The sequence below is a fragment of the Stigmatopora nigra genome, chromosome 8 (assembly GCF_051989575.1).
Source record: "Stigmatopora nigra isolate UIUO_SnigA chromosome 8, RoL_Snig_1.1, whole genome shotgun sequence".
Classification (NCBI taxonomy): domain Eukaryota; kingdom Metazoa; phylum Chordata; class Actinopteri; order Syngnathiformes; family Syngnathidae; genus Stigmatopora; species Stigmatopora nigra.
Window position 1 is genome coordinate 7839908 of NC_135515.1, and position 25173 is coordinate 7865080.

The window sequence follows — 25173 nt, forward strand, 5'->3', positions numbered from 1 at the left end:
CAAATTCAGTGCAGGTTCAGGTTGTCACAAGGAAAAAAATAATACTAAATTAAAATAAAAACAGCCCCCCCCCACACTTGAAATTTCAGAAAACTGTCAGAGAAAGACGCAAACGTTTTTCTCTTTTTGAAACAATCTTTACTTGGAAAAACAAAACTATTTCATGACTATACAACACAAAGGCAGCAGGTTTGAATAGGCAACGTGGTAGCGCTGTTGCTTTTTTCTTCCCCCCCCACCCCCCCACCCCCCCTTACTTTCTTGCAGGGCTACTTTTCAATTCATGCTAACATCTTCAAGGGAGAACAATCAGAATGGACATTTAAAGCTCAAAAAGTTATCAAAAGAAAAAGAAAAAAAGGAGCCATTAAACAATTACACATCCTAACTTGGGCAGTGTCTTGATATTTTGTTGTTGTTGCAACTTAGTTTCAGTGTTAAAGCGAGCTTATGAAACGGTTATTTTTTCATCCCTTGAACACTGTTCTATTCCGCACACCCTTATATGAAGCAAATGGGGTTTGGGGCTCATGATAAAAAAATAAAAATGAAAAGTTAGCAAGTCAAGCAGAAGGACATTTTCAATTCTGAGATCTTGTTCAAAAACCAATAAAGTTTTACACCTAACTTAACCATGCAGGAGTTGGATTTTGTGGCAATGTTTTTAACGGAAGTAAAGGACAAAGTAGTATTAGGGCAACAGATTTAAATATTAATATTATTATAATTATAAAGTACCCTCCCTGGAAAACGGGTACAGTTTTGACCAAAATGTCATACAAGTAAAAAACAAAAAAATGTGCTGTGGTAGTATGGAAAATAAAGGCATTATATTAAAACACCCATATGTATTGTATTTTTGACAATATCAAAATTAGCCATTCATTTTCAAGCTGCTAATCTTCACAGGGTTTACAGAGGTGCTGGAGTTTATTCCAGCTAATTATGGGCACACCCTAAATCAGTAATCAACAATCGACAACCAAACCGGTCCTACAAGGGCCGCAGTGGGTGCAGGTTTTTCACTGGAACTCAACAATAGGATACCTTTTGCAAGTGTAATCAGATAATTAAAGTCACTTATTTTAGAAGACACTTGATTGGTTAAAATGTCAGCACTGGATCGGTTGGAACAAAGACCCCGCAGGACCTATTGCGGCCCCCTTGACACCCCTGCTTTATATAGGGTTAAATTCATCTCATTTTCTGAACCGCTTGATCCTCATTAGGGTCGCGGGGGGTGCTGGAGCCAATCCCAGCTGTCTCCGGGCCAGAGGCGGGGGACAACACCCTGAATCGCTGGCTAGCCAATCGCAGAGGGTTAAATAATTGAGGGCCATTTAAAAAAATAAGTTAATTGCTGTTGAATTTTGAAAATTATGTTTTTCTATCAAACTGTGATACTATAAGTACAAATACCTATATTATTGCACGCTTGTTTTTTTCCCCTTTTTTTGTTGATCCAATACTACTTTGTTGACATTGGATAGAAAATTAAAAAGTGGCTATGGGGGGGAAAAACAAAAACAAACCCACCAACAACAGCCTGTTATGTCACCCTCACATTAAACAAACACCTGCAAACATTGTCATACTTGGAATGTATAAATAGAGCGATACATTAGGCATTTTAGTAACTTTTTTCCACACAACAATTCACTTTGAGGGGGAAAAAACATCATATCGTTGACAACACTCAAACATTTGTTGCAGCACCTCACATTTTTTACAAAATATCCCAAACGCATCCTCCAGCACGTCACCCTCAAGTCGGATGTATACAGAAAGTGACACGCCTTGTGACAGAAACATTGCGTAATACCTTTGCATTCATGGTATAAATAATGTGTGTGTGTTTTAGGCCAGCGTGCCCCCCACGGCCGACGCGATGATGATTCCCAGAACCACACAGCAAATAATAATCATAATTTTCTTCTATTAGTGAGCAACGAGGGCGAGAAGATTGAGTGAGTCATCCGGGGCAGCAGAGAGCAGAAGAAAAAAAAATGTTAGAAAGTTTTGGATTCAACCAACGTGCACCGCACAATTCATGCAAAGTCTATTTTTTTCCTTATAATAAGTTCGCCATGCAAGTTAACCAATTATAGGAGACATCATGCATTAAGAGGGATGTCAAAATGTGAAAAAAATCATCAGCAAACATGGCACTAAATTTGGTAGCGTTGGACAGAACATCAAAGCTTTTTGTGGATGATGCTTAGCCCACTTTAAGTTTTTTATTTGCTTTGCTAAGGGAAAAAAACATGCAAAAGCTTTGTAGCAATTATGTGCATGGGAGAATCACAACGCAGGAAATGTTGCCGTCATCTTTGTTAGAATAACATTAAAGAAAGGTTTATATTAGGGGTGTCAAACTTAGTTTGGCTGGCGGGCGGGCCCACTTTTATGCCAACTCGATCTCACGTGGGCCAGACTAGCTTGGTTTACGAGCAGCATTCGGTCCAAAGTCCATTTACGGCAAAATGAACCTCTTTATGATCGTCTAAGTGGGCAGGGCAAGGTACTGGTGGCGTCCTAACTGAGGCCGACTGCCAGACATATTATGAGGATGATCAAACAAGCAGCGACGCAACCTCCTATCAGGATCATCTTCTGTGAAGATGAAGGAGGAACGCAGTGTCAACAATGTTTGAGGATTAGACACACAAGGAGTCATTCCAAAACTGTCCTTATCAACTTCATTTGAATTTGAGGAAATTAGGACTTTTGGTTTTGGTGTGCATCCCTAACATTTCCAATGGCGCCATCTAGCCACCTCTATATAAAAATTCAAGTTTATAGCTTTCATTGGTCCTCAAAGAGAAAAGAGAAAAACGGGCTAGTGTTATAAATAAAGGCCATTTGCCAATTGAATATCCATAAATAAATAGGCAAGAAATACTATTATAATACAAAGTGAATGACAAATGTAAACATGGATGGAATTATGCTTGCATTTCTTTCATTTTACCGGGCCTATTTAGCGTTTAGTTTGGACACCAAATGCTGCTTTTGGCCTGCATGGCGACTCCACAAACACAACTCACGAGCTCCACATGCAAGGCAACATGCTTACTTGACAACAACACATGCCACATGCTCGTGGTCGTGACCTCGGACCACTCGTCACTCACCCTCCGCGCTTTACTCTGGTATTTAACTGCCTTCTTAGTGTCTGAAACGGCCCTCTCCACATAGTCTACCGAGTGTTCCACATTATATTCTATGCGGTCTATCATCTCTCCCTGGCAGAGGCCGCAATAGGGGGGAAAGAGAAAGAAAGGGGCAGGGGAGAGAGAGAGAGAGAGAAGGAAACATTAGTTTCAGGGTTTAGGGAGTGTTTCTCACCCGCCTGTTGGTCTTTTTAAACTTCTTGCATTTGGGGATGATGTCTTTTGCTTCCTCCACGTAGTCCTGCGCCTCCCATACGATACGCTCAATGTTGTTCACCAGATCGCCCTGCACAACACATTTGAAATCATCCTGAATCAAAATACAAATACCGTACGAGCTCACCACTCCATTGATTGGATCCGCCAAATATATGAAAAGTTTATAGTGTCAGAAGAATAATAGATGTTATTCAGGTATAGACCAGTGTATTGTATTTTACGCACTATGGGGAGCTACTAAAATACAGAGTTCACTTTCTCAAAGAAATGACCTTTAGCACAGCTCCATCTATATGATCTACAACACGACAACAACAAGTACGACTCACACTACTACTACTGCTACCAGTACAACAACTACAACTACTGCTACTACTACAACTACTGCTACTACTACAACTACTGCTACTACTACAACTACTGCTACTACTACAACTACTGCTACTACTACAACTACTGCTACTACTACAACTACTGCTACTACTACAACTACTGCTACTACTACAACTACTGCTACTACTACAACTACTGCTACTACTACAACTACTGCTACTACTACAACTACTGCTACTACTACAACTACTGCTACTACTACAACTACTGCTACTACTACAACTACTGCTACTACTACAACTACTGCTACTACTACAACTACTGCTACAACAACTACAACTACAATAACTACTACTACCACTACATATCCTTCTAGTGGATTTATAACACAACCCATAACTGCTACAACTCCCACCACGTCTTACAATCCCATGTGTCTCATATATGAAACAAACTTTAAGATGGGCCATTCATTGAATGCGAATCTTATATTTTGGCGCTCCTTATAGTGCGGAAAATACGGCAATTGAACAAGCGATTGCAACAAGTGTGTGTGAAAATGGAAAAAGTGAAGTGACTGAATTACCTTTGCGACTGGGCTGGCTGCTGCCGTCTAGTACTCTGGCGCTTAGTGCCATTGATGTGCATTCACAAGTGAGGAAAAATCAGAAGTAGAAACAAGCAACGTTAATGCTAAAGAGATAGCGGAGTAGAGGCCAGAAAAGCTTAATTAACACAATCGCCTGGCATTTTAAAACGCAAAGGTTAGTTCACTCAATTATCATTTGCAATTAAAGCTTTCCTATGCCCAGAGGAAAATGTGGCGTGTGTTCATACGAAAGCTCCACAGCCCAAAAAATGACTGATCACAAGTGAAATATCCATTTCTGCCATCAAGCAGGCCCCGCTGGTTAAATATTTGACATGGACACACAAGGTCACGTGTCGGCTGGAACATAAGGGTTTGCACCTGGCTCTCCACCAACATGGCCATGTCCATGAACATGTCGTGAAGTTCGCGGATGCTGTTCTCCAGCTTGATGATCTCGGTGTGCCGCGTCTCGATCTCATTCATGGCCTGCTCCGTGATGTTGTCCATGATGATCTGTACCGCCAAAAGAGCCAAAGGAAAGCATTTAGTAGACTCTGCATAGAAATAAATACTTCTTGAGTTTGTCTCTCTTAATAGTCCAAAACAATGATAAGTGTCATAAATGTTGCACATCTTACCCCTGAAGTAAAAATAGCTGGATTGTCACTTTCCAACATACTTTCCAGCTCCTCGTTTGTGGTATTCCTTCCAGCTAGGAAACACACACACAAAAAAAAAACACATTTGTATCAAAAGCTACCTGCAATTCACCTAAGTGGGATTAAGGGTTTTTTGACGAAAAGCGCTCAAATGGATTTGACATCTGACCAAGTGAAGTTTTTTTTTTCCCCAAAAGGGCAATAAAGCATCCAAAGTCATTGCCATTTACACATCAGGAGGGGCCACAGCTTGAGTTGAAGGACAGAATAAGTGAGTCATCTATAAAAGGAACAATTTCACACATATGCACTCACACACACAGCCTTTATATTAGGCGATCCGTCATCTGCTATCAGCAACCTTCACCATGTTCCTCACCTTTAATTTAGTCTTTGTCACATCACTTCCATGTCAAGCCCCCCCAACTCAAACCCCCAAAAGGGCTTCTTTAACCAGCCCATGCCCACTCCACATTATCTCTTAAAGAGCCACAAAGGCTCTGAGGGAGGCTCTTATTCTGTTACCATGGCGACCCCAACCCCGCGCAGCCAAATGCCCAGCCTCCCATCAACTGGCTTCATCCATTCAGGTTAATTTATGATTCAAAAATTCATTTTACACTGCTACCTGTGCAGATGGTCTTGACGTCATTTTACGAGAGTAATTTCCTCTTACTCAAATAAAATTTAAATAAAAAATGTTTTTTAGTCATCAATCAAAAATTTTAAAAAATGATTGAATGGGGAAAATACATTGAATAATTAATCATATATTTACATGTATAAGCAAATATTTATTGACTCAAAATATGATTTTGCTCTTCCAAACGTTAAATTTGATTAATAGAACATTTCTAGAAGCATTTTTTTGGCCAATCACAAGTCATGGCTTGCCATTGACAACAACATTGACATCGAATTGGTTTAAAGGAAAGTCAAGGCAAAATCATTAATACTGTACATATAGGGCCACTTATCATTGACATGACTTTACATCCATGCCATGAAAATGAGCGAGAGCCAATTATAAAACAAGGCAAAAACGAGTGAAATAGTACTCACTGATCTCCAGCTGCCTCTGGATACGCCCCTTGCAGCGCTCCCTGTAGTCCGACTGGGTGGTGTTGTACTCAGACATCACCTCCACAAATTTGCGAGACAACGTGGAATGCTGGAAAGACACGAAGCTGCCACTTAATCCGAACACCCTGGCTGCCATTGACATCCATTTCAAGTGAATAGTTCAAATGGATTAGACGTGAATGGGATTGCAATCAATGTTTATGTAAAGTAATCCCAATAATAGCAGAAAAAAATCGCAAAGTATAGTGAATTATTGATAAGTGAAGTCGCGATAATGGAGGGAAGTCTGAGGTTTTATCCCAATCTGTCATAGGTAAAAAGATGGAGGCATCCACCTGTGTCTTACGTATCCTCAAATCGGCGGACGACCTGTTTTGACTTTCTTCCTGCTCGATAATATGCTGAATGCCTGCAACACAAAAAAAAAAACATCAATAGTGTAAGATTGTGCATTTCCTAAATAATCGCATAGACAATTAATGTGAATGTATATATTTTCTCTATTTGCCAAGACCATGTTTGGACCGATTTATGGAACGCTTGAACTTGAGCAATTATTTGTCTCAGCTAAATAAGTGAACCAGAACTCACTCTTTAATTTGGAGCGCACTTTGTTGGCCAGTTTCTTGATATCCGCCATAAGATCCTCCAGTTCTACCTTTGTTTCTGAGGAGGACAAATAAAGGAGATTTGTGATTCTAAATAGAGACAAGACGAATCCAAGTGTCACCACAGGCCTTCTGTTCCAACTTCACAAAGACAAACAAACAGCACCCGCTGCTTTTTTATTTCAAACATGCCTGCTGCACACAACACATTTATTTTCTATACTTTCATCAAGTACTGCGGCATTATTGAAAATATTCAGCTATAGTAATTCATAAAAGGTGACCCAATACATTTTAATCATACATTAATTTTCCACTGTACTTGGTGTAATTTATGCATATTGTTTGGTTATATTATCACATATACAAATGTATTTCCCCCACAAAAAAAGGATGTTCTAACATATAGCATGTGAAACACTGAGGCCACTTGGAGGCACTAATGCGCCACAAAAGCATGTCTTTTCACAATAAAAGCAGTGGGATAAGAATTGGAGCTTATTTTTAGAACAAGCTTTTTCTAAAAGTACATCAGCAGCAAACAAATTATACACAAAGGTAACTCACGAGGTTATGAAAAAGGGGGGTGGGGGAGACAAAATAATGGCTGATGCAAAACCCAAGACATTAAATGCCATTTTTACAAAGTAATTTATCATCTTGCCGGCAACAGGGAGGTGCATCTCCATATGTGAATATGACACAGGATACTCATACCTATTAATAAAGAGTCTCAAGTGGAAGTGTTTCAACTAAAAAACTGCATAGCAACCAAGTCCAGACATATAATTATGCAATCCATATTGCAAATATGATCCATTCTATGGTCAACGTTGGGGTCTATTATCAGTTTTGTGCCATTCCATATTTCCTTCTTTTTAAACCTTATGCCTTTTCTCACCAATTTTCCAAAATACATTTATTTATATTTGTTTTATTGATTATTTAGCTTTGTTTTTTCATTTAATAGGATGCACATATCCTAAAAAAAATCATCCTAAACCGTGTCAAAATTATATCCTATAATATAAAATGCCCCATGTCGTGATTATTATTATTATTTTTTTTCATATTGGTATTTTTCCAGCACTACCATAAGGTATAACAGTAAATAATACAAACACCTGCCCCGTGGTCCAGGGTTCAAGGTTTGAGTTCCCGGTCTTCTATGTGAACTTTGTCTATAGTTTTCTATCGGGTACCTCATATTGTATGGAATTGGCAAATAGTATGATTGTGAATATTGACGAAAAGTTTGAATAATTCCAAAGACTTGAGGGAGGCTTGACGATGAAAGGTGTAACGTTAGGGAACAAACAATGTAACCATGGAAACGGCTGACGAGGTCAACCGTCACAGCCAAAATAGAAATCATTCCCGGTTACCAAACAGAGAGAAGGCCAAGCGGCTCCATCAAGTGTCCATCCAGCCTCGCCATTGGCGCCGGGAGAGAAAGAACGCTGATGAATCGGCGAATACGAGTGTGAGCCAAGCAAATTAGAGGGCAAAAAAAAAAAAAGAAAGAAAAAAGTGGAATCAATTGAGCCGCGGCACGGCACTTAATCCCTCTTCTTTCTCTCTCCGAGACGCTCTCAAACGGAATCCTCAGGTCATGCTTGTCGCCGGCCTTAATACGGCGTTGCCATGGCGACGCTCGCAGCCGGGACTCTCACCGGCTTCAAATTGTTTCCAAAGTGGAAGGAGGGGGAGAAGATGGAGAAGATTACAAGGTGCAGGAAAGTTCCCAGCTGTGATTTTTTTTTTAATCGTGACGCCTACGATATTGGTCATTTTGACAAATGATCATCTTTGAGTTCCATTGACGTCACCGGACGTCCAATCCATTTTGAAAGCCCTTTGCACATCCGGAATTGAAATATTTGTGCCATGTTGCACTCCAGGTAACCTAACTTGCTTCAACCTACCATCCATCAAAAATTAAATCCTGTAGCCTTTTATACGAAAATGTTAATTAAAAAAAAAAACCTATTTAACTCAGAGTGCCATTAACTAGACGTCCAATTTGACTGAATGAACATATTGTCTTTCTCCTCTAGAACACAGGAGGGCGTTGTCTTTCCCACGACTCCCATAATAAAACAAATAAAGATCAATGTTGTCTTTTATCCATCGGCATCAGCTCTCTTTAGGATTAGCGGCAATCCGTCCTGGTGGACAGTCGGCCTCAAGTCGGGACACGGTGACATGAACTCCCGAGCCAAATGGATTCCTTCGCTTTCCCCCTGGAGTCAATTTGCTGCCTTTATCTGACTTGTCCGTCTCATCTCGGTAAATGTACAACCAGTCTTTTGCGTGTTTGCCCTGCTTATTGAGCGGTCTAGAGTCCAGGCGCCACCTATTCCCAGGCTGACCTCATCACACGGACGGCAACCGTCAAATGTTATTAGCGGCTACGGCGGGGAAGGAACCATCAACCCTTTAAAGCCCAAACTGCTAAATAATTGAGGGCAAATTCCATCAAGTCGAACCCTTTAAATGTTACCTCGGGGGGAAAAAAATGATAACATTTCAAATATTTGTACCATCTTTATGCGTACATTAGCTTCCATTAGGGAGAACTAAAATATCCCATAGTTAACAACTCATCAAATATGAGATCAAAACTCTTATTTGCAGTGATTATTTAGTCAAAATCTAAACTCTGATCCCGACAAAGCCAAGCCATGTAGAAAATGAACAATACAATAATAACGGAAAGCAAAATACCTAAGCACGATCCGTCATGATTTTAGCGAGTAACATATCAACATTAAGAAATAATTGATGGCTGTGAACTGTTCAAACGTGAAAATGAGGACTTTTCGCATATTTGCTGTTTTCACATTGTCTTTTGTGCCAAAGTCGAAATGCTGCTTGCCAGAAAATGAGTCCGCAAATAAACACACTTGGGATTTCACACAATGTGATGTGAGAGGAAAATTAGACATTCTTTCTTCACTTTAGTATTTTCTCACTAAAGCAATCCGCTATTTTCCATGTATTTTACAATGTCTGCATAATCAAGTAGTAAATACAAACCCCAATTTGGTCCACCACCACAAGGTTTTAGTGCATTTACCCAATCAAAATGAGTTTGCTGCCCTGTTACATTCAATCATGCAAAAAAAGTGTGGTTTAATCATCATCGTCTTTTTTTCAAAAACTATACACCTCTACCAAAGATGAGAAAAATGTCAATAAAGCCAACATTTGCAGCTTTGCATCTCCACCACGACTCAAAAGTCAAGTTTAATAAAATCCCACACAAGCACAACAAATGACTTTTTGGGCCGACGCAGTCCAACGGGGACGAAAAGCATCGGATCGTATTAAATTGGGTTATTAATATTAAACCTGAGAATGAGGACTGACTTTGCCTTTAAAATATGATACAGTTACTGCTGAAAGAAATGAATAAGAACCCTGAAACTTCTAAATGGATTTTTTTCAAAGCCTTTTGGGACATGCTGCTTTACTGAATCGCTCACTGGTCGTCGTCCACTATGCCGATCATCAATGATTTTTGACCTTTCCTTAAAAGAATCCATGGCCCGGCACGTCATCAATCTTAGTAATAATAAGACAAGCGTCAGTAATTCTTAACATTAACAAAAATCTCAAGACACAAGTAGGCAGCCGAAAAAATGAACTTTAGTATAAGTGGCATTGGCTTTTACCTAGAAATGTGTGTGTGTGTGTGATAATTTATAATGTGCATGCGTGTTTTAATTATAGAAGACAGAGGAGGAGGGTGAAGGATAAGAACCTGGGGTCAAGATGTTGGAGGGGCAGAGAGCTACATCATGTAATTAGAAATGCAATAAATCAGGGTAAGAAACATTAACGGTAGTGTTAAAAGTGACTTATAATAGACTTTTACTGACAGAATTACAAGGTCGTATCAGTGCTGTTTTATAGGAATTAGCATTAAATGTTAAAAATAAAAACGTAAATATTGGCAGCCGTGGTTGCCTGAATTTTATGGGTAAAAAACCTGGAAGCTATAAAATACCCCATTTGATTTAAAACTGAAATTCATTGTAGACAAAAATTAATATATGTATAGATTATTTTACATAGTGATCTAGTATATGCAAGTGCATATAAGATAGTGCTATGAATGAGCTGCTTTCCACATTCTCAACCGAGATGCCAAACCACGTCGTCATTCTGGCAGTCAAGCATGCTGTCTGAGGAGATAATGAAGGCAGCTTTGGAAAGGAAAGCATTACTCTTTTTACAACTTAATAGAGTGAGCTGGCAGCTGAATAAGGACGGGGCTATTAGCACGGTGGGCAGAATGCTCGACTGCCGCGATGGCGGCATGAGTTTGCCCTCTGATAGAAGCAAGATGAGAACAAGAAGGAGATCGCAATCACGTCAAAATAAATACTGTATAATAACAGTTAGAACGTACCGTTTTTTCCGGACTATAAGCTGAACATGTTTCATAGTTTGGGCAACTAATACTCACAATCTAGACATGTTTTTTCCCTCTCTTTGACCACTGATAGGCTGTTTTGTTATTTTAAGGTATAGTTTTGTTATGTTCTTTTGAATGTATTTGGTTGTTAATTAGACATTGACATTTTATTGTCAAGTGATCTTACATGTGTCCTATTTTTTTTCCACTGTAGTTAAACTTTGGCTAAAAGCATGGATAATAGAATTGAAGCTAAAAATACAATGGCTGATTCCATATGTGCACCATAAAAGAAAACATAACATGTCATCTGGGGAAAAGCTAAAAAGCGCATCGAGAATAATTATGCAAACTAATCATCGGACAGCCTCAGCTGAGCTCCAATTTCATATAAATCTGCTTATATACTACGGCTCAATCAATCTATAAAGGAGTGATTTACCGCTCCGGTGAAAGCTTTCATGTTACGATCCCCCACGTTTCCCCCCCTAAGCCCCCTTTCATGGCTCTGCCTGACTTCTATTAGTGAAAAGACTAGGATAGATGTCAAAATTGCTCCTTTGCTGCCTCACTGCCCTTGTGATAGGCAGTTCAAAGTAAAATAGTGTGCGTCTACGTTATCACCATTTGTAAAGGAAGAACCACAGCGAGTCATCTACGTGTAATGAGCGAAACTGACATTTGCATCGGGCACTGATAGATGTATAGAACACAAACGATCATAGACTGTATTTTCCGGACTATATGTTGCATTTCAGTTTAAGACACACTAAAAAAAATACACAATGAGAAAAAAAACTATATATAAGTCGCACTAGAGTACCATTTAAGGGCCATTTTTTTATTTTACAGAAACCCCCCAAAAATGTTAAAGTAACAATAGTAAAATGGAGAACAAGAGGCTAATTGGGCATCTGTTAAGATTAAAAAAATCTTCCCAGATTAAAAAAAAAAAAAAAAAGAACGGGCTGTCAGTGGCGAAAGACGAAAAATGTTGCAGGACTATTAAAAAAAAGGGCAACATATAGTCCAGAAAATACGATACACTAGGTCCCCTTATCTTAGAATATGTTGCCACAATTCTGATTTTTTCTTAATTCCAATGTTTTTGTTTTGTTGTTCAAATTGTGCAAACATTAACAACTCAAGGGATGATGGGAACACGTAATGTGTGACATCATCACCTTTTGCAGTGCGTTTACATAAGAAAATATGGTCTCTTCTGGAGGTCATCACGATCATTTGGCAATTTTATGCCAATATTATGTTTAACCCAGTAGCTTCACCTGTGGTACTTTTACACCATTTACTATTCACTTTTCCATTTTTTTGATGACATACAGTATGCTGGTATATTGGAACAATAACCCTGTATGAAACAGGTTGCATTTGAAAAAAAAATGGGAATTGGACTGTTCATAATGCATAAAGATGTCAGCATATGGGCCTTAGATGCCATTTCATGCCGCTGTGTGTTGCAAATGCCCGCCGGCCAATTAAAAGTCTCATCTGTCTGACACCTGTACCGGAGGGGGCTGATCGATGCGTTCCCAGGCAGGTAAGTGGTCAGGATCAATGAGAAGGAAAGTAAAAAGGACTTTTGGGGAGCCTTCCTGCTTTAAAAGGGGATGGGTGGGGGTCCAAATCGATGGGCTGACATGAATGAGAAAAGCAGGTGCGAGGAAAGACGAATGACGTCGTCGGGAGATGTCCAAATGATTGGAACTGCGGGATATAATGAAGTGGTGAGGAAGAACAGGACAAGCTGTGCCCCTCCGAGACGCCACGGGAACATTTCTTGACAAATTGGTTCCTGTTTTCCCAAAAAGAACAGCTTTCCTATCCAATGAGGTGCAGGCCAACTTTCAACAGACATTTTAAAGGCAATTAATAGCCAGGCGGAATGCAACTCACGAGGAACTACCATGTGTCACAAAAATCCTTAAGGGGTGTTTTTCGACTTCATTTTCAGGACAATCACTGTCTGAGGAAGCTGTAGAATAAATAAAGAGCACAGCCACCCACATTTTCTTTGTGCTAAGATTGTTCTTCTAGGCACCTTGGCTCGATAAAGTTGAGTTGTGCCACATACTTGCCGTCTCTGGAGGCTAGTTCTCAATCAAATCTCTCGCCGGCAAATATATACGCGAGAGAGGAGAAGATGACGTTGGCAGGTTGGTGGGAATAGTGCCCGGGGGCAGAGAGAAGCGGGCTTGTGTTCGAATTCACTTCCTGATTGGGAAATTGTGACCCATATACTAACAGTGTCCCAATTTAAGGTCTGCACCATCCGTCAACAGTGGACCTGCCTCCCTGACAACCAAAGTAGGGTTTAGCCTTCAGTATTATTCCCAGTTGCATCACTGTAGACCCCCTTCCATCACCTGTTTTTATGATAGTTGTATGTAGTAGCTTGCGTATTTCTTCTTTTTATAGAGCGTTTAGTGTTTTTTAGTTTTTATACTTGTATAAAAGTGTATTGCAAATGCTTGTAAATAATAGTACATCAAGAAAAACTAGGGGAAAACTGCAAATCCTGGTCGTACAAAATTGTTACGCGATATATGCAATATCTGTCAAAGCAGCCTTACTTTCATCAGGGTTTGGTGATGCAAGGATGGCGCTGTGTTTCCGCTTCACCTCCTCAACTTTGTCCGCCAGGGATTCAATGAAACCTCGGATTTCTTCCACCTGTCGGGAAAAGGGAATTTCAGATCAGTGCTGAACACGCTGTGGTTGGAGGAAACACAAATTCGACAAAAGGTAAATATAGAGGAAAAAAACACCAGTAAAGCAAAGTTACAGTTGACCAAGTCCAAATTGTACTTTCACTGAACTCAGTAGCACAGTAACAGACTGTCTGTGTATCGTTGCCATGGAGACAAGCCCCAGCCAAATTAGATAGAACAACAAAAATGTATCCATGCACTTCATTTCCCAAGATTACATAAACCCATGGTTCCCACCCAACCTAAAAGTCCAATGTGACATTTTTATGATGTGGTAAATGGCCGAGACGTTGACGTGATTGACAGGCAAATCCTCCCGTCATCTCTCTCATCAATCTCCGGTTTGGACGGAGCCGTGGATGAAAAGCTGACACGACGTGCAATGACAGCCAAGTAGGGCGGAAGTGATGATTGGTGAGGAAAATGGAGTCGTTGCTTGGTTAGGCAATGAATGAACTCTCAAAACAGGCTAATACTGTACACTTGGACATGACACTTTTGACAATCTGCCACAAGCGGTTTGCGCTTTGACAATCCCAACCAATCAAGGCCCTTTCCATCTGCTTCTGGCAATATGGGGGCAACATCTGGAACAGCAGGTCACTTCATCTCTCACGTCAGCGTTCTCCGTCACTACCCACTCTCATCTCCTGTCGTAACTTGTCCTGCACCTGTTCCACTTTAGATCTTCACCCCCCCCCCCACACACACACACACACACCAGTAGGCTCGGTTGATAGCTCACGTTTTTGACAGTTTCATTGGGGCTCATCCCTAGATCAACCATAGACAGGAGCAATATAGACAAAGATACTCTTATAGGCCATATTTAAAGAGGGTCAAAAATAAATACCTATAATATGGTTATATTGTCTGTCTACACATGTTGCTGCATCACTAGTTGCTTTAGATGAGATAAGATTAGAAGTTTATTTCATCCCGTATTCGGGAAAATGTCATGGTTGCAGGAGCAAGACAGACACAAGACACAAAATACATTGTAGAACTAGTTAAAAAATGGATGCTTTAAGCATTACGGATACCGCTTTAGTCGTGTTCTGATCGGAGTTATTTGGTGCAAGTCTGAAGCGAGTCCCAATTCTTTCCTGTTGTGGACGAGTCAAGTCTACAATCTATCCCCCCGGACTCCTGTTAACTTGGCAGGGAGTTCAGTGGGAGGGCAGCGGGGACGCATCTCATTATCAACAAAGGGTGCAGCAATGAGGCATAGATTCTTTATCTGTTCAACGTCAAAGCAACGACTTAACAAGCAGCCATGACAGTCCGTTTAGGTTAGCCGAGGCTTTCGGCACCACACTTCAAACTATATTGACCACTGGCCTGTTTCTTGAAGAAGAGAAAAACAAATCAGCTTTCAAATTCATGTTCACAGACTATTAAATAAAGGATTATAAGTCACCAGTGAAGGCCCAGCTTCCTCAAGTGTGACCCACCGCCGGTTAATATCACGTTATGGCTTTAATTAGCTGTTGATTGGATTTTTCTTTTGTTCACACACGAACATAATTGTCTGGCCATGGCCACCCGGGAAAAAAAACGGCCTGGATGGAAGGCCCATTAATGCAAGCGATTGAACGGGCATAAAAACGGCATCCGTTTGCCGGGAAGACGATGTGAGCAACGACCGGGATGAAAGCACCACTGAAAGTGTCTCACTTTCCACACCACGTGTCGGGTGAGTCACGGCGTGTCTCTCATGAGAAAACAAGAGCGAATTTCATTAGTGTGGGTGCAAAACAACATCAGACGCGGTCGCAAAGTGCACACGCAGAAAAACACGTGCGGAAATACGACAAAAACCCTGTGTCACTTTCAGGGTTTTTTTTTATGTGGCTTTGCCACGTACTTGCACGGCCACCACCTCACTCTGACTCTGGTACGTGTCCCATTCTTGCAGGCATCTTTTTTTTTCTCGTTATGGTCCGGCTTGGTAATGAGTGATTAGAAGGCTGGCGGCGCCAGCAAGTCTTGCATCTGTTCACTTTGCACTTGCATCATCAATTTGGAGCAAGACGAGAACCAAACGGTGAGTGAGTCCTTATCAAAATAATCAATCGTTCATTCTCTGAACCGCTTACTGTATTTATTCGCATATAAACCACTTTTGTTGGACAAAAAAATGACTGAATCCAGGGCACGGCTAATACGTGCATAAAAAGTCAGCATTTACAAAACTACCAAGTTGACAACGCCATAACACTATAACGCCATGGCACCATGACCCCATGGCCTCTTGACCTCATGACCTCATGACCCCATGACCTCATGACTTCATGATGCCATGACGACGTTTAAAATAAGACAAAATTCCACTTTACTTTTCTATTGCAGTAGTATAAACCACCAAAAGAATATAGATATTTTGACATTAAAAGCATTATGGCTTATAAGAAAGTTGTCATTTCTGTCATTAGAAAGCATCAGGTTCTCATCAAGATACAAACTTATTGCTGAAGACTATCACAGCAATGTACAGCATTGTCAAAATAGCTGTCAAGTCAACACCCGACATACTTGCACATGTAGTAAGTGTGGCCTGTCTCGAATGGGGCGCCTGCTACTCAACGATAACAAAGTGGGGGAAAAGCTTCATTACGGCGACCATCTGCGCTCTGTCTCAACTTTGCTGCAAGTCCAGAGACCATTTTTTTCAACAAAAATAGGGGGAAAAAAACAAGCCACCAGGCTGATTGAAGACTCTAAATTCCCCAGAATGGCTGCCATCGGTGTATAAAACCAATCAATATCCTCAAATTCCAATTATCTGGATTTTGGGAACCTTTTCAAAGCAAGAGATATAACATCAGAAGGTTGGATTTTCTGCAAAAGAGAAAAAAGACTGCAGCAAATGAACAAAAATCTATAAATGGTGATGACGAAAGGAAAACGGAGGGGCGGCTACGGGGTGAAGGACAGAGTAATCTGCTAAAGAAGTCCACTTAAAAGCCTCATTAACACACGCAGTCAGGGTGAGAAGCTCAGTGGCTTCCAGTTTGACCTTCCTCTCCTCTATTTCTCTCCCTGACGTTATTAGCATGTTGGAAAACTGTCTTCCCAACACCTTGCAGGAAAGTCATGTGAGCGGACTAAATAATAGCTCCCTTCTCATCTCCATTAAAGTCTTTATTACATTTATTCCGATAAAAAGGATGCTTATCCTTGCTTGAAAGGCAATTAGAAAAAAAATGTATTTGGCATCTCAAGTTGTCATGCTTGGAAAAACTTTTTTTTTTAAATTGTGCACTCAACAAGCAAGGCTAAAAAGGAGTTTGAGTGAACTTTACTGAGTTATTTTGCATGGTGGCTTTTTTGGTGACCTTTCAAGCTCGCCACGTATTAAATCCATAAGACGGGAAATGACAATTTGGCTTTAAGCACAACCATTGCCGGTTGAACAGATTGCTTGCCTTGTTGTTCACTGGTACGCACACATGCTGTGTTTTGACTCATTTTCTGCAAAGAAACATGTTGCTAAGTCCGTCTTCCAAACGGTTCATGTCAAAAAAATGATAAGACGAGATGATTTTTTTTTTTGCTCAGAAAACTATCATTACTATGGTGGCTATATTTGGAGTTACGTTTTTCCGTAATCATCAATTTTGTATGCATGGAAAAAAAGGGCTCTTATGTGAGAAAGCGGCAAAATGAGCAAAAAAAAATGTACCTGCTCAAAGAATTCATCCATGAATCCTTTGTCCATCCCCACAGTCACATCGTCCTCCTCCTCAGTGGTTTCCTTCCCCTATAAACGACAATAAAAACATTGGCTGGTTAAAATAATGTCAAATTACACAAATGGTTCATTTTCACAGAATATTTAACTGCATGAATCACAACCCCACCAACTAAATATAAAGAAAAATTAAGAATATATTACAGGTATAAAATCTCCCATGGCAAAACACCCCAAAAAATGCATCAATTTTAATTGGCCAAATGAATTAGCAAAATATCTTTAAAATGAAACTACCCAAATAACTCCCCTTAAACAGTAGTTTATTGAAATATGTATGTATAATGTATACACCTGGTGTCCCTCATTAGCTGGGATAGGCTCCAGCACCCCCCACAACTATTGTGAGAATAAGCGGTTGAGAAAATGACAATATGAGCAATAGCACAGGCCCATTTAATTCAATAGGTCCATTAAAGCACTTCATTTGAATGCAAGGATGAATGGGAATTAATGAGCCGCCATCTTTACTCTAAGTGTTTATTACGGCAATAATTGAGTTAAGCTAATGATAACGTTGGGAGGATTGTCCACTGTCATGACCACTGCCATTTTATATGGTAACTATCATTCTATAGCTATTGAGCATCAAAACTTGGTCTTTTCACAACTTTATCATCCAAATGTTATTGTCATGATGCATTATATTTGCTTCAGGTGGACTCTCTTAGCAAATCCGTCATCTCTGCCACATCACATAAAGATGCTGTTTATAAAACAAGCTGTTTACAGAAGAGAATAATAAAAAGAAGGGAGGAGGAAGAGGCCATTCAAAAGGGACCGTGTAGGAGCTCCCGCAAGAAAAAAGGAGCAGCAGTTGTGTATTCTGCCTCCGCACAGTCAGAAGACAACATTGCTTTGGAGAATGAGATGAGCGGGGTGCCCTCAAAAATGCCTGAAGCCACCGACACCCCCCCCTGTGGTTGCAGAGACGGCGTTCCTACTGAGCCTCAAAGAGGCTGGAGGTGGACATCGATGACGGCACATTTTCTATCCTTTCAAATGATTTTGCCTTGAAGGATCCTGACTTGTAACATTATTATGTCTGCTCTGAAAATTCTGCATCCGAGTCCTGTTTTTAGTCCCGACAAAATTCATTGTAAATGATGGCCTTCTGGGAAAGCTTCCTTAGACTTGGTCTTTAGACCGAAGCCAAACCAAAATGTATTCTGCATTTCAAAAGTGTGTCAGCTGCACGGAGAGATTTATTATCATAAAACAGCAAAAGCAACATTCATTATCTATGTCGGCAGCGCTCACTAGCGCAAGCGCACACTTTGAACTTCCAACAATGAATTGTTTTCCGCACGGTAGGCAAATAAAAGTATTTATTATTAGTGCTGAAGCAATGTGGTGCTCATGAAAGACAATTCTCTTTTGAAAATGCACCAAAAGTCATGGCTTCACTAATAAAATGGATTATACAAGGCAGAAAATGTACTAATTTCCATTGACACATTATTTGAAATGTGATTGATTAATAGAAGCCATTAAAGTGACTGAAATCACAGTAAAAGACCATTTCAAATTGCACTTGATTGCAATTTGTCCATTCTCAATACACAAGCACGTCCTCCATAATTAGTGGGTGTGTGAACACTTATGCAAGCACATTTCCCCCCCAGTTGTCAAAATGGATTTTTTTTCTTTTCAATTCCACCAGAAAATGATGTCTACTTTCGACATGGACAAGAAGTTTTAATGTAGTTTTTGTAATGAATGCCATTGAGTTGAATGTGGCAATTGGGGATGTAATTCCTCATATTAAGTCTGAGTGAAGACCTCGAATACAACGCATCAAATTAGATGCGACTGGTGCAAAGCCTTGCGGCATTGTGTGTTCAATACACGGCGAGAACTCGTCATCTATAGTATTCTCTTCTGCTTCAAGTGGTGCTGACGTCATCACGTACATTCAAGCAAAGCACTCCACCTCTCGTTTGTTTATAGGAGCAAAATCCAGCATGTGTCAAGAATAATTCGGTGGCATTATCTTTAAGCGTCATTCGACAAATGAAGGACATTTTTGGGCTTGAAAATTCTGAAAAAATTAAACTTCACCCTTTCAGATTTCTGTTATAGATTCAGCAATAATGGGTCATGCATTTCAATGGGTTTATTGCCTCTTTGCAATGGTAGATTTGTTTTATAACATGATGTATAATATTTGGCATAATCACAGGTTGTTGCAAATCTACACAATAGTAATTGGGTAAAAGAAGGGTTTTAAAAATGTTTTCACTTTGAGGAATTTAGTCATTAGCAACAATAGACGTCCTCCAATCTAATTGGACTGGGAGGGTTGGCAGCGCTCCATTGCAAGTCATCATTAAATGTCAGTCTTCTTAGTTGCAATGGATATGATGTTCCTAAATGTGCATGTAAAACTAAATAATCCAGAGGGGAAGGTACTGCGACATATTCTAAAACATACAAAGATGTTTTAAAAATCATTAGTGGAGGATGAATGAATATATAAGAGATTTAACAAGATTGAATGGAGACATCCTCCAATTCCTGAGTGAACCTTACTCGCCCCTCGAGAACCATTTGGCTTTTTTTTTTCCGAAATGGCAGAAAACGACTTAGGTCGGAAAAGATGCTGGATAAGAAAGGCCTCCCTGTGGGATGGAGGCTTCTGCAGCAACAAATAAGATGAGGAAGAATCATGTGGGCGGCAGATGAGAAGAAGCACAGCAGCACAAAGTCCAAGTGTGTGTGTGTGTGTGTGTGTGTGTGTGTGTGTGTGTGTGTATTCTCTCTCTGTGACAATCCCCCTCAACATCCTTCTGTCTTAATGGTCTTTATGCTTCCTATCCTCCAAATATCATTTCCACTAGAGAAGTGAGCTGTTGGCCCACACAGCAGGGGAACGATGGCCTCCTCTTTCTTGGTTTGAACGTCTCTATTGACTGACTTCTTGTCACCATCCAAAGCTCTCTTCTATTCTAATTCGCCTAGCGCCAATGGTGACTTTTTTTTTCTCCTCGCTTCTTTTTTTGGATTCAAGAGTCAATAGGAGCCCAAAGCTATTGATTTTGTAGGTCCTGTCAAATGGGGATTTGTTAGTGGGCAGGTGTTTGATAGGAATGGGAGCCAATGTTTGGTTTTTGTGGGTCGCATGGGTGGAGTTTTCAGGATAAAAAAAAGTGTGTAACTGGAACGATTAAAATCAGGCAAAAAATGGGATTTGGCAAAAGAAAATATTGACATTTTGTAAAAGTGGGAACAGGTGAAAAGGGTTTATTTTTGTTGAAATGTGAAAGATGTGAATTGGCAGCAAAGATAAAAGAGGGTCTCAATGGGAAATTCTTGAAAAAAGAGACTGCAAGTGAATGTTTTTTTGTTTTGTTTATGTATGTCAACAAGAGCCAATTGTATTGATTTTGTGTTTCCTGGTTTATTGTCAATGAGACCAAACAAAAATGTGTTTTTGAGGGAAAGCTGAATACAATTATGAGCCAACAGGAAGATTTTTGGCATCAAATGGCCCCAAAGGGTTCAAGGCATTTTTGGTAGAATTGCCCCATTATTATGGTGAAGATCAAACTAAATTGCTTAAATGTTCAAAATCAGCCAAAAACATACATATTTGAGTCCTTGTTGAATGTCAATAGGATGTAATGGAATTTTTACCAAAATAAAAACAAACAAACAAACAGGGTTTCCTCCACATTCCAAAAATGTGCTTGGTAGGCTGATCGGACACTCTCCTCATCCTGACCTTCTCTGGCAAAATGATGAGACTAAATAGCCGCTTGGAGACAATCAACAGGCAATTTAAAGTTATGTTATGACTTGGAACGCCGCTCGATTCTGGGCATTAATTCAAAATATGAGCAGCTGCCAATTCTCACAGGGATAACGCCTGCCATAAAGGATGGGAGGCGGAGGAGAGGGGGTCCATCTCGGAAACAGAGCATGTGGTTCTTCTCATTGTGACTTGTTAACGCATGATTAGTTGACGGGTATGGATATTAAAACAATTAGGCGGTATTTTCTCGCCAGGAATGTAATGGACACGTCCCAGGGAAGGCATTCTTCCCTTTCCGCTTTTTCTGTCATAGTCATTGATTTCTATCTGTAACACTAACTCAATCCTATACGCTCAAATTTGGAGAAAAGGAATCAACCATTCCAAAACAACACATAACTTTTTTCTAAAGATACCTATTTGTGTGAAAAAGACCAAAACGCAAGGCACACAGATACGGGGTCTTTTTTCAAGGTTTGCATGCCATTTATACTATTAGTTAATATGTCACTCTGATTCCAAACAGAGAATCTACTTGAGCCAACATTGAAAGTGAGGAAGAAGACAAAAGTAGACTTGACAGCCTGTTGACAAATTAACTAGCAGAGAGAAAAAAAAAAAGATGTGTCGTATTATTGCAGCAAGTTGTCGTGCTGGGAGGAAAACATTCTGTGTCAGAACCAGACGCCAAGTTCTTCCAAAACGAGAAAATGAAGAATGATGATGATTTCCAGGTGCGGAATTTAGATTGCACGATAAACGCATCTCTTTTTTTTCTCAAGAAGCCAAGTGATAACCAGACAGCAAACCCCGCGGCGAGATCGCTAATAAGCTCATCAAGTCGCCCTGATAAAAGCTGACAATGACATCACTATCCCAGCCATCTGTCGGCGAACCGCTGACGGGCAGAGTGGGAGCGGCGGCCATTGGTGACGGCACATCGCCGACCCGGTTATTGAGACTGACAGCTTTGGGCAGCGGAGGCACGGCAAAGACCAAGGAGGGTCGGCGTGGAGAAAAGGCGGCGGCCTCGTGCATAAAAGGCCATAAAGGAGCATTTCCAGCCAAAGCCAGACACTTGCTTACAGATGAGTAAACGTGGAGCTGCAAAAACGACAAAAAGCCCAGTGCCTCTTTTTCTGGATGAGCAATAAAACCTTTTTTTTTTTATGTGGCATTGATACACTCGCAGAGCAGCATGTTTTATGCATCACAAAAGGCAAATAAAGGCTTGAAGGGCATCTGACATTTGTGGTTTGGACTTTGCTGAAAGGGAACACGCATGCCGTTGACCTTCGACTTGAACTGCCTTTGCTGTTTTGAGATGGATATCATAAAAGAGTTTTTTTTTTCCACAGGGATGCCGCAACTACTGCACTTTGCTCGCTTTTCTATCTGCTATCACATTTGTTCATTCGCTCCCTGCTGTTAAAACAGCAAGAAATAAGAAACCTAAAAATGCCCCAAACCAACAGAGTACAGTAACCAGGAAAGGCCCACATATGACAAACCAGGAGCACCCCGACATTTAACTCAAAATGAATAGCAAATGATCCAAAATGAACTAGAATAGACCTTTAAGTCATCCAGTAATTTCATTTTCATCCCTTTGGAAATCAACCATTGGAGAATAAATGGGAATGTTGTCAAAATGTTCCGTTTTTGACAAAAACTATACAACTTAAAGCGCATTGAGTCCCTGATTTTTTTTTATGTATAAATGATGGGAATTGAAAAAAATGTAGAAGGAGTTACAAATTAAAATATTAAAATTGAAGTGTTCTTTTCCAATGGAACAAATGATTGCCTTAACATGATACATTATAATGATGGTGGCAGGTTGACTTGGCTTGTGGTTTATTTAGACGGGTAAAACCAAGGCGGATGCTATTTCTGTTTCATTCTCTGTGGTACAGCAAGTGCATCTTTTCAGCAACACCAAGTGGCAGCAAGACACGCCTCTGGAAATCGCACGGACACACACACACAAACACGGACATGGACACACACACTCAGCAGCAGGGCGCACAAGCCGGGTTGGCAGAGCAGCGTTGCCTCCCTGGAGGTCAATTCCTAGCAAGATCCGCTAGTGAAAACTGCAGAGCCGTAAATTGTTTCCCTCTCCCTCCCCGGCTTAACTGGCAATTACGCAGATCTGACAATGGCCACTTTAGCACGGGCGCAAATGCAAACACGCGCACGCACGCACGCACGCGTCGCTGCTGCTGCTGCTGCTGCTACTAAATGGAAAGATTCCTGTCATTCGAAGTAATAACCATAGTGGATGGATTTAGATGTCACCATTCCAAAAGCATAATATTAGGGTCACTATCACAATGAATTAACTCATCTAGTAATAGTTGTTTTCTTACTGCAAAACAGAAAATAACCAACATGTAGTAACTGTTATTTTGCCTTGATTCAGTCATTATTTTTTTCATATGCGTGAAAATACGGTATGTGTATTTGCCAATCTTTGCAGAGGATAAAGAATTTGTGTCCCTGGTACATGTGAAGGGTGTGCCGCGGGAAATTATAAAAAGCCATACGTTGTAATATTCTCGTCTCATCTCATTTTCTGAACCACTTTATCCTAACTAGGGTTGCGAGGGTTGCTAGAGCCTATCCCAGCTGACTTCTGGCTTTATTGGCCTCAACTTTTGTTGACATGAAATATTGGGAACACAAAAAAAGTAAAGTTAGAAAATGTAAGTCGTTTTCTTGTTTTTCAACCTTTGGCATCATAGAGTCTGTCCAGCCTGTCTTAGTTTGGTCAGTATGAAAAATTACATTTTGGAATAATTTGAGGGAGGGATATTGGATACCTGTTGATAAACCTTTTGATGACAACGTCACCGGCCCACCCAGTCAAAATGGATTGGACGTCTACCGCCGTCAAAGGTGGCCAGCAAGTTAGTTTGGGTAAAAAAATAAAATCGAGTTGGCATTATTGTGGCCCACGTACTTAACTAATATAGACCATCCAATCCACTTCATATAAGCTTTTATAATGCAAGAGAAATCAGGAATATTTCATATATTGGTGGCTAATGTCATTCTGGGAAGCATTTTAACAGGTGAAACGGGCAGCGTGGGACTAATGCTTGATTTGCACGGATCGATCAAACCACACACTTGCAAACAATCCGAGTGATTTATCCTGGCACACTTCAACCTTTTATGGAGGCTGATTTTAGCTTCTCGAAATCGAGCGACAAAGACGCACGTACACGTCAAAATAGCTTTCGGACATAACACATCATCAAACGACCGCCTGTGTTTAGTTTAAGAGCCCATTTTAGTAATAACTGTGGGAGCGCTACTTTTTGCGCATGTCATTCCAAAGTAAATGCGCGTTCGTTAGGGGGAAGAAAGAAACAGGGAAAAAACAAGAAAACACAACTCACGTGTCGAAGTTCTTGCATGCGGTCCTTCATGGTGATGATGGAGCGGATGTGGACACGCCAACAGCCGGCTGAAGGTGCGCGTCAGGCGGCTTCACGAGGAAGCGAGCTCTTATTTTTATTCCTTCCTCCTCTTGCTTGTCGCCAGCTAACTTCCTCCTCGATGGAGACGAACGGACACGCGGATGGGAAGAACCTGTTGGTTGCGACTGTCACTTTTGACTAGAAGAGGAGAGAAAATAGAGGGGAAAAAGAGAGAGCGAGAGGAATGAAAGAAAGGGGGTCGGGGGGATCTAGTGGGCTGCCGGAATTAGGTTGAAATTGACCATCGATCGAAGGGCTCGTTGAGATAACGCCCAGGTGGTTGTTTTCTCCGCGTGTGCCGGTGCACAGCGCCGCCTGGGAGGTAAGCGAGCGTACTGCAGACAAGAGCAAGTCAAAC

At 40.6% G+C, this 25173-nt stretch overlaps 1 protein-coding gene across 6 annotated transcripts; it reads right to left on the reverse strand.

The window, feature by feature from the left end:
* Positions 1–245: 245 nt before the first annotated feature.
* Positions 246–25112, reverse strand: stx1a (syntaxin 1A (brain)). 6 transcript variants are annotated; one of them, XR_013327046.1, is made up of 11 exons: positions 24735–25105; positions 17505–17582; positions 13682–13781; positions 6651–6725; positions 6395–6468; positions 6039–6147; positions 4956–5029; positions 4696–4830; positions 4312–4352; positions 3135–3459; positions 1890–1935 (listed from the first exon to the last, which is right to left on the reverse strand). XR_013327046.1 is itself a non-coding variant. In XM_077722057.1 (10 exons), exons 1-10 carry the CDS (start codon positions 24762–24764, stop codon positions 1858–1860), a joined length of 864 nt encoding a protein of 287 aa, XP_077578183.1. In that variant the 5' UTR covers positions 24765–25099; the 3' UTR covers positions 246–1857. The 6 variants fall into 6 exon arrangements, 2 of the variants coding, with proteins under 2 accessions (XP_077578183.1, XP_077578184.1); XR_013327047.1 differs by lacking the exon at positions 1890–1935 and adding an exon at positions 2597–2613 and having other exon boundaries at positions 3349–3459; positions 24735–25106; XM_077722057.1 differs by lacking the exon at positions 4312–4352 and having other exon boundaries at positions 246–1935; positions 3135–3245; positions 24735–25099.
* Between the last annotated feature and the right edge of the window lie 61 nt (positions 25113–25173).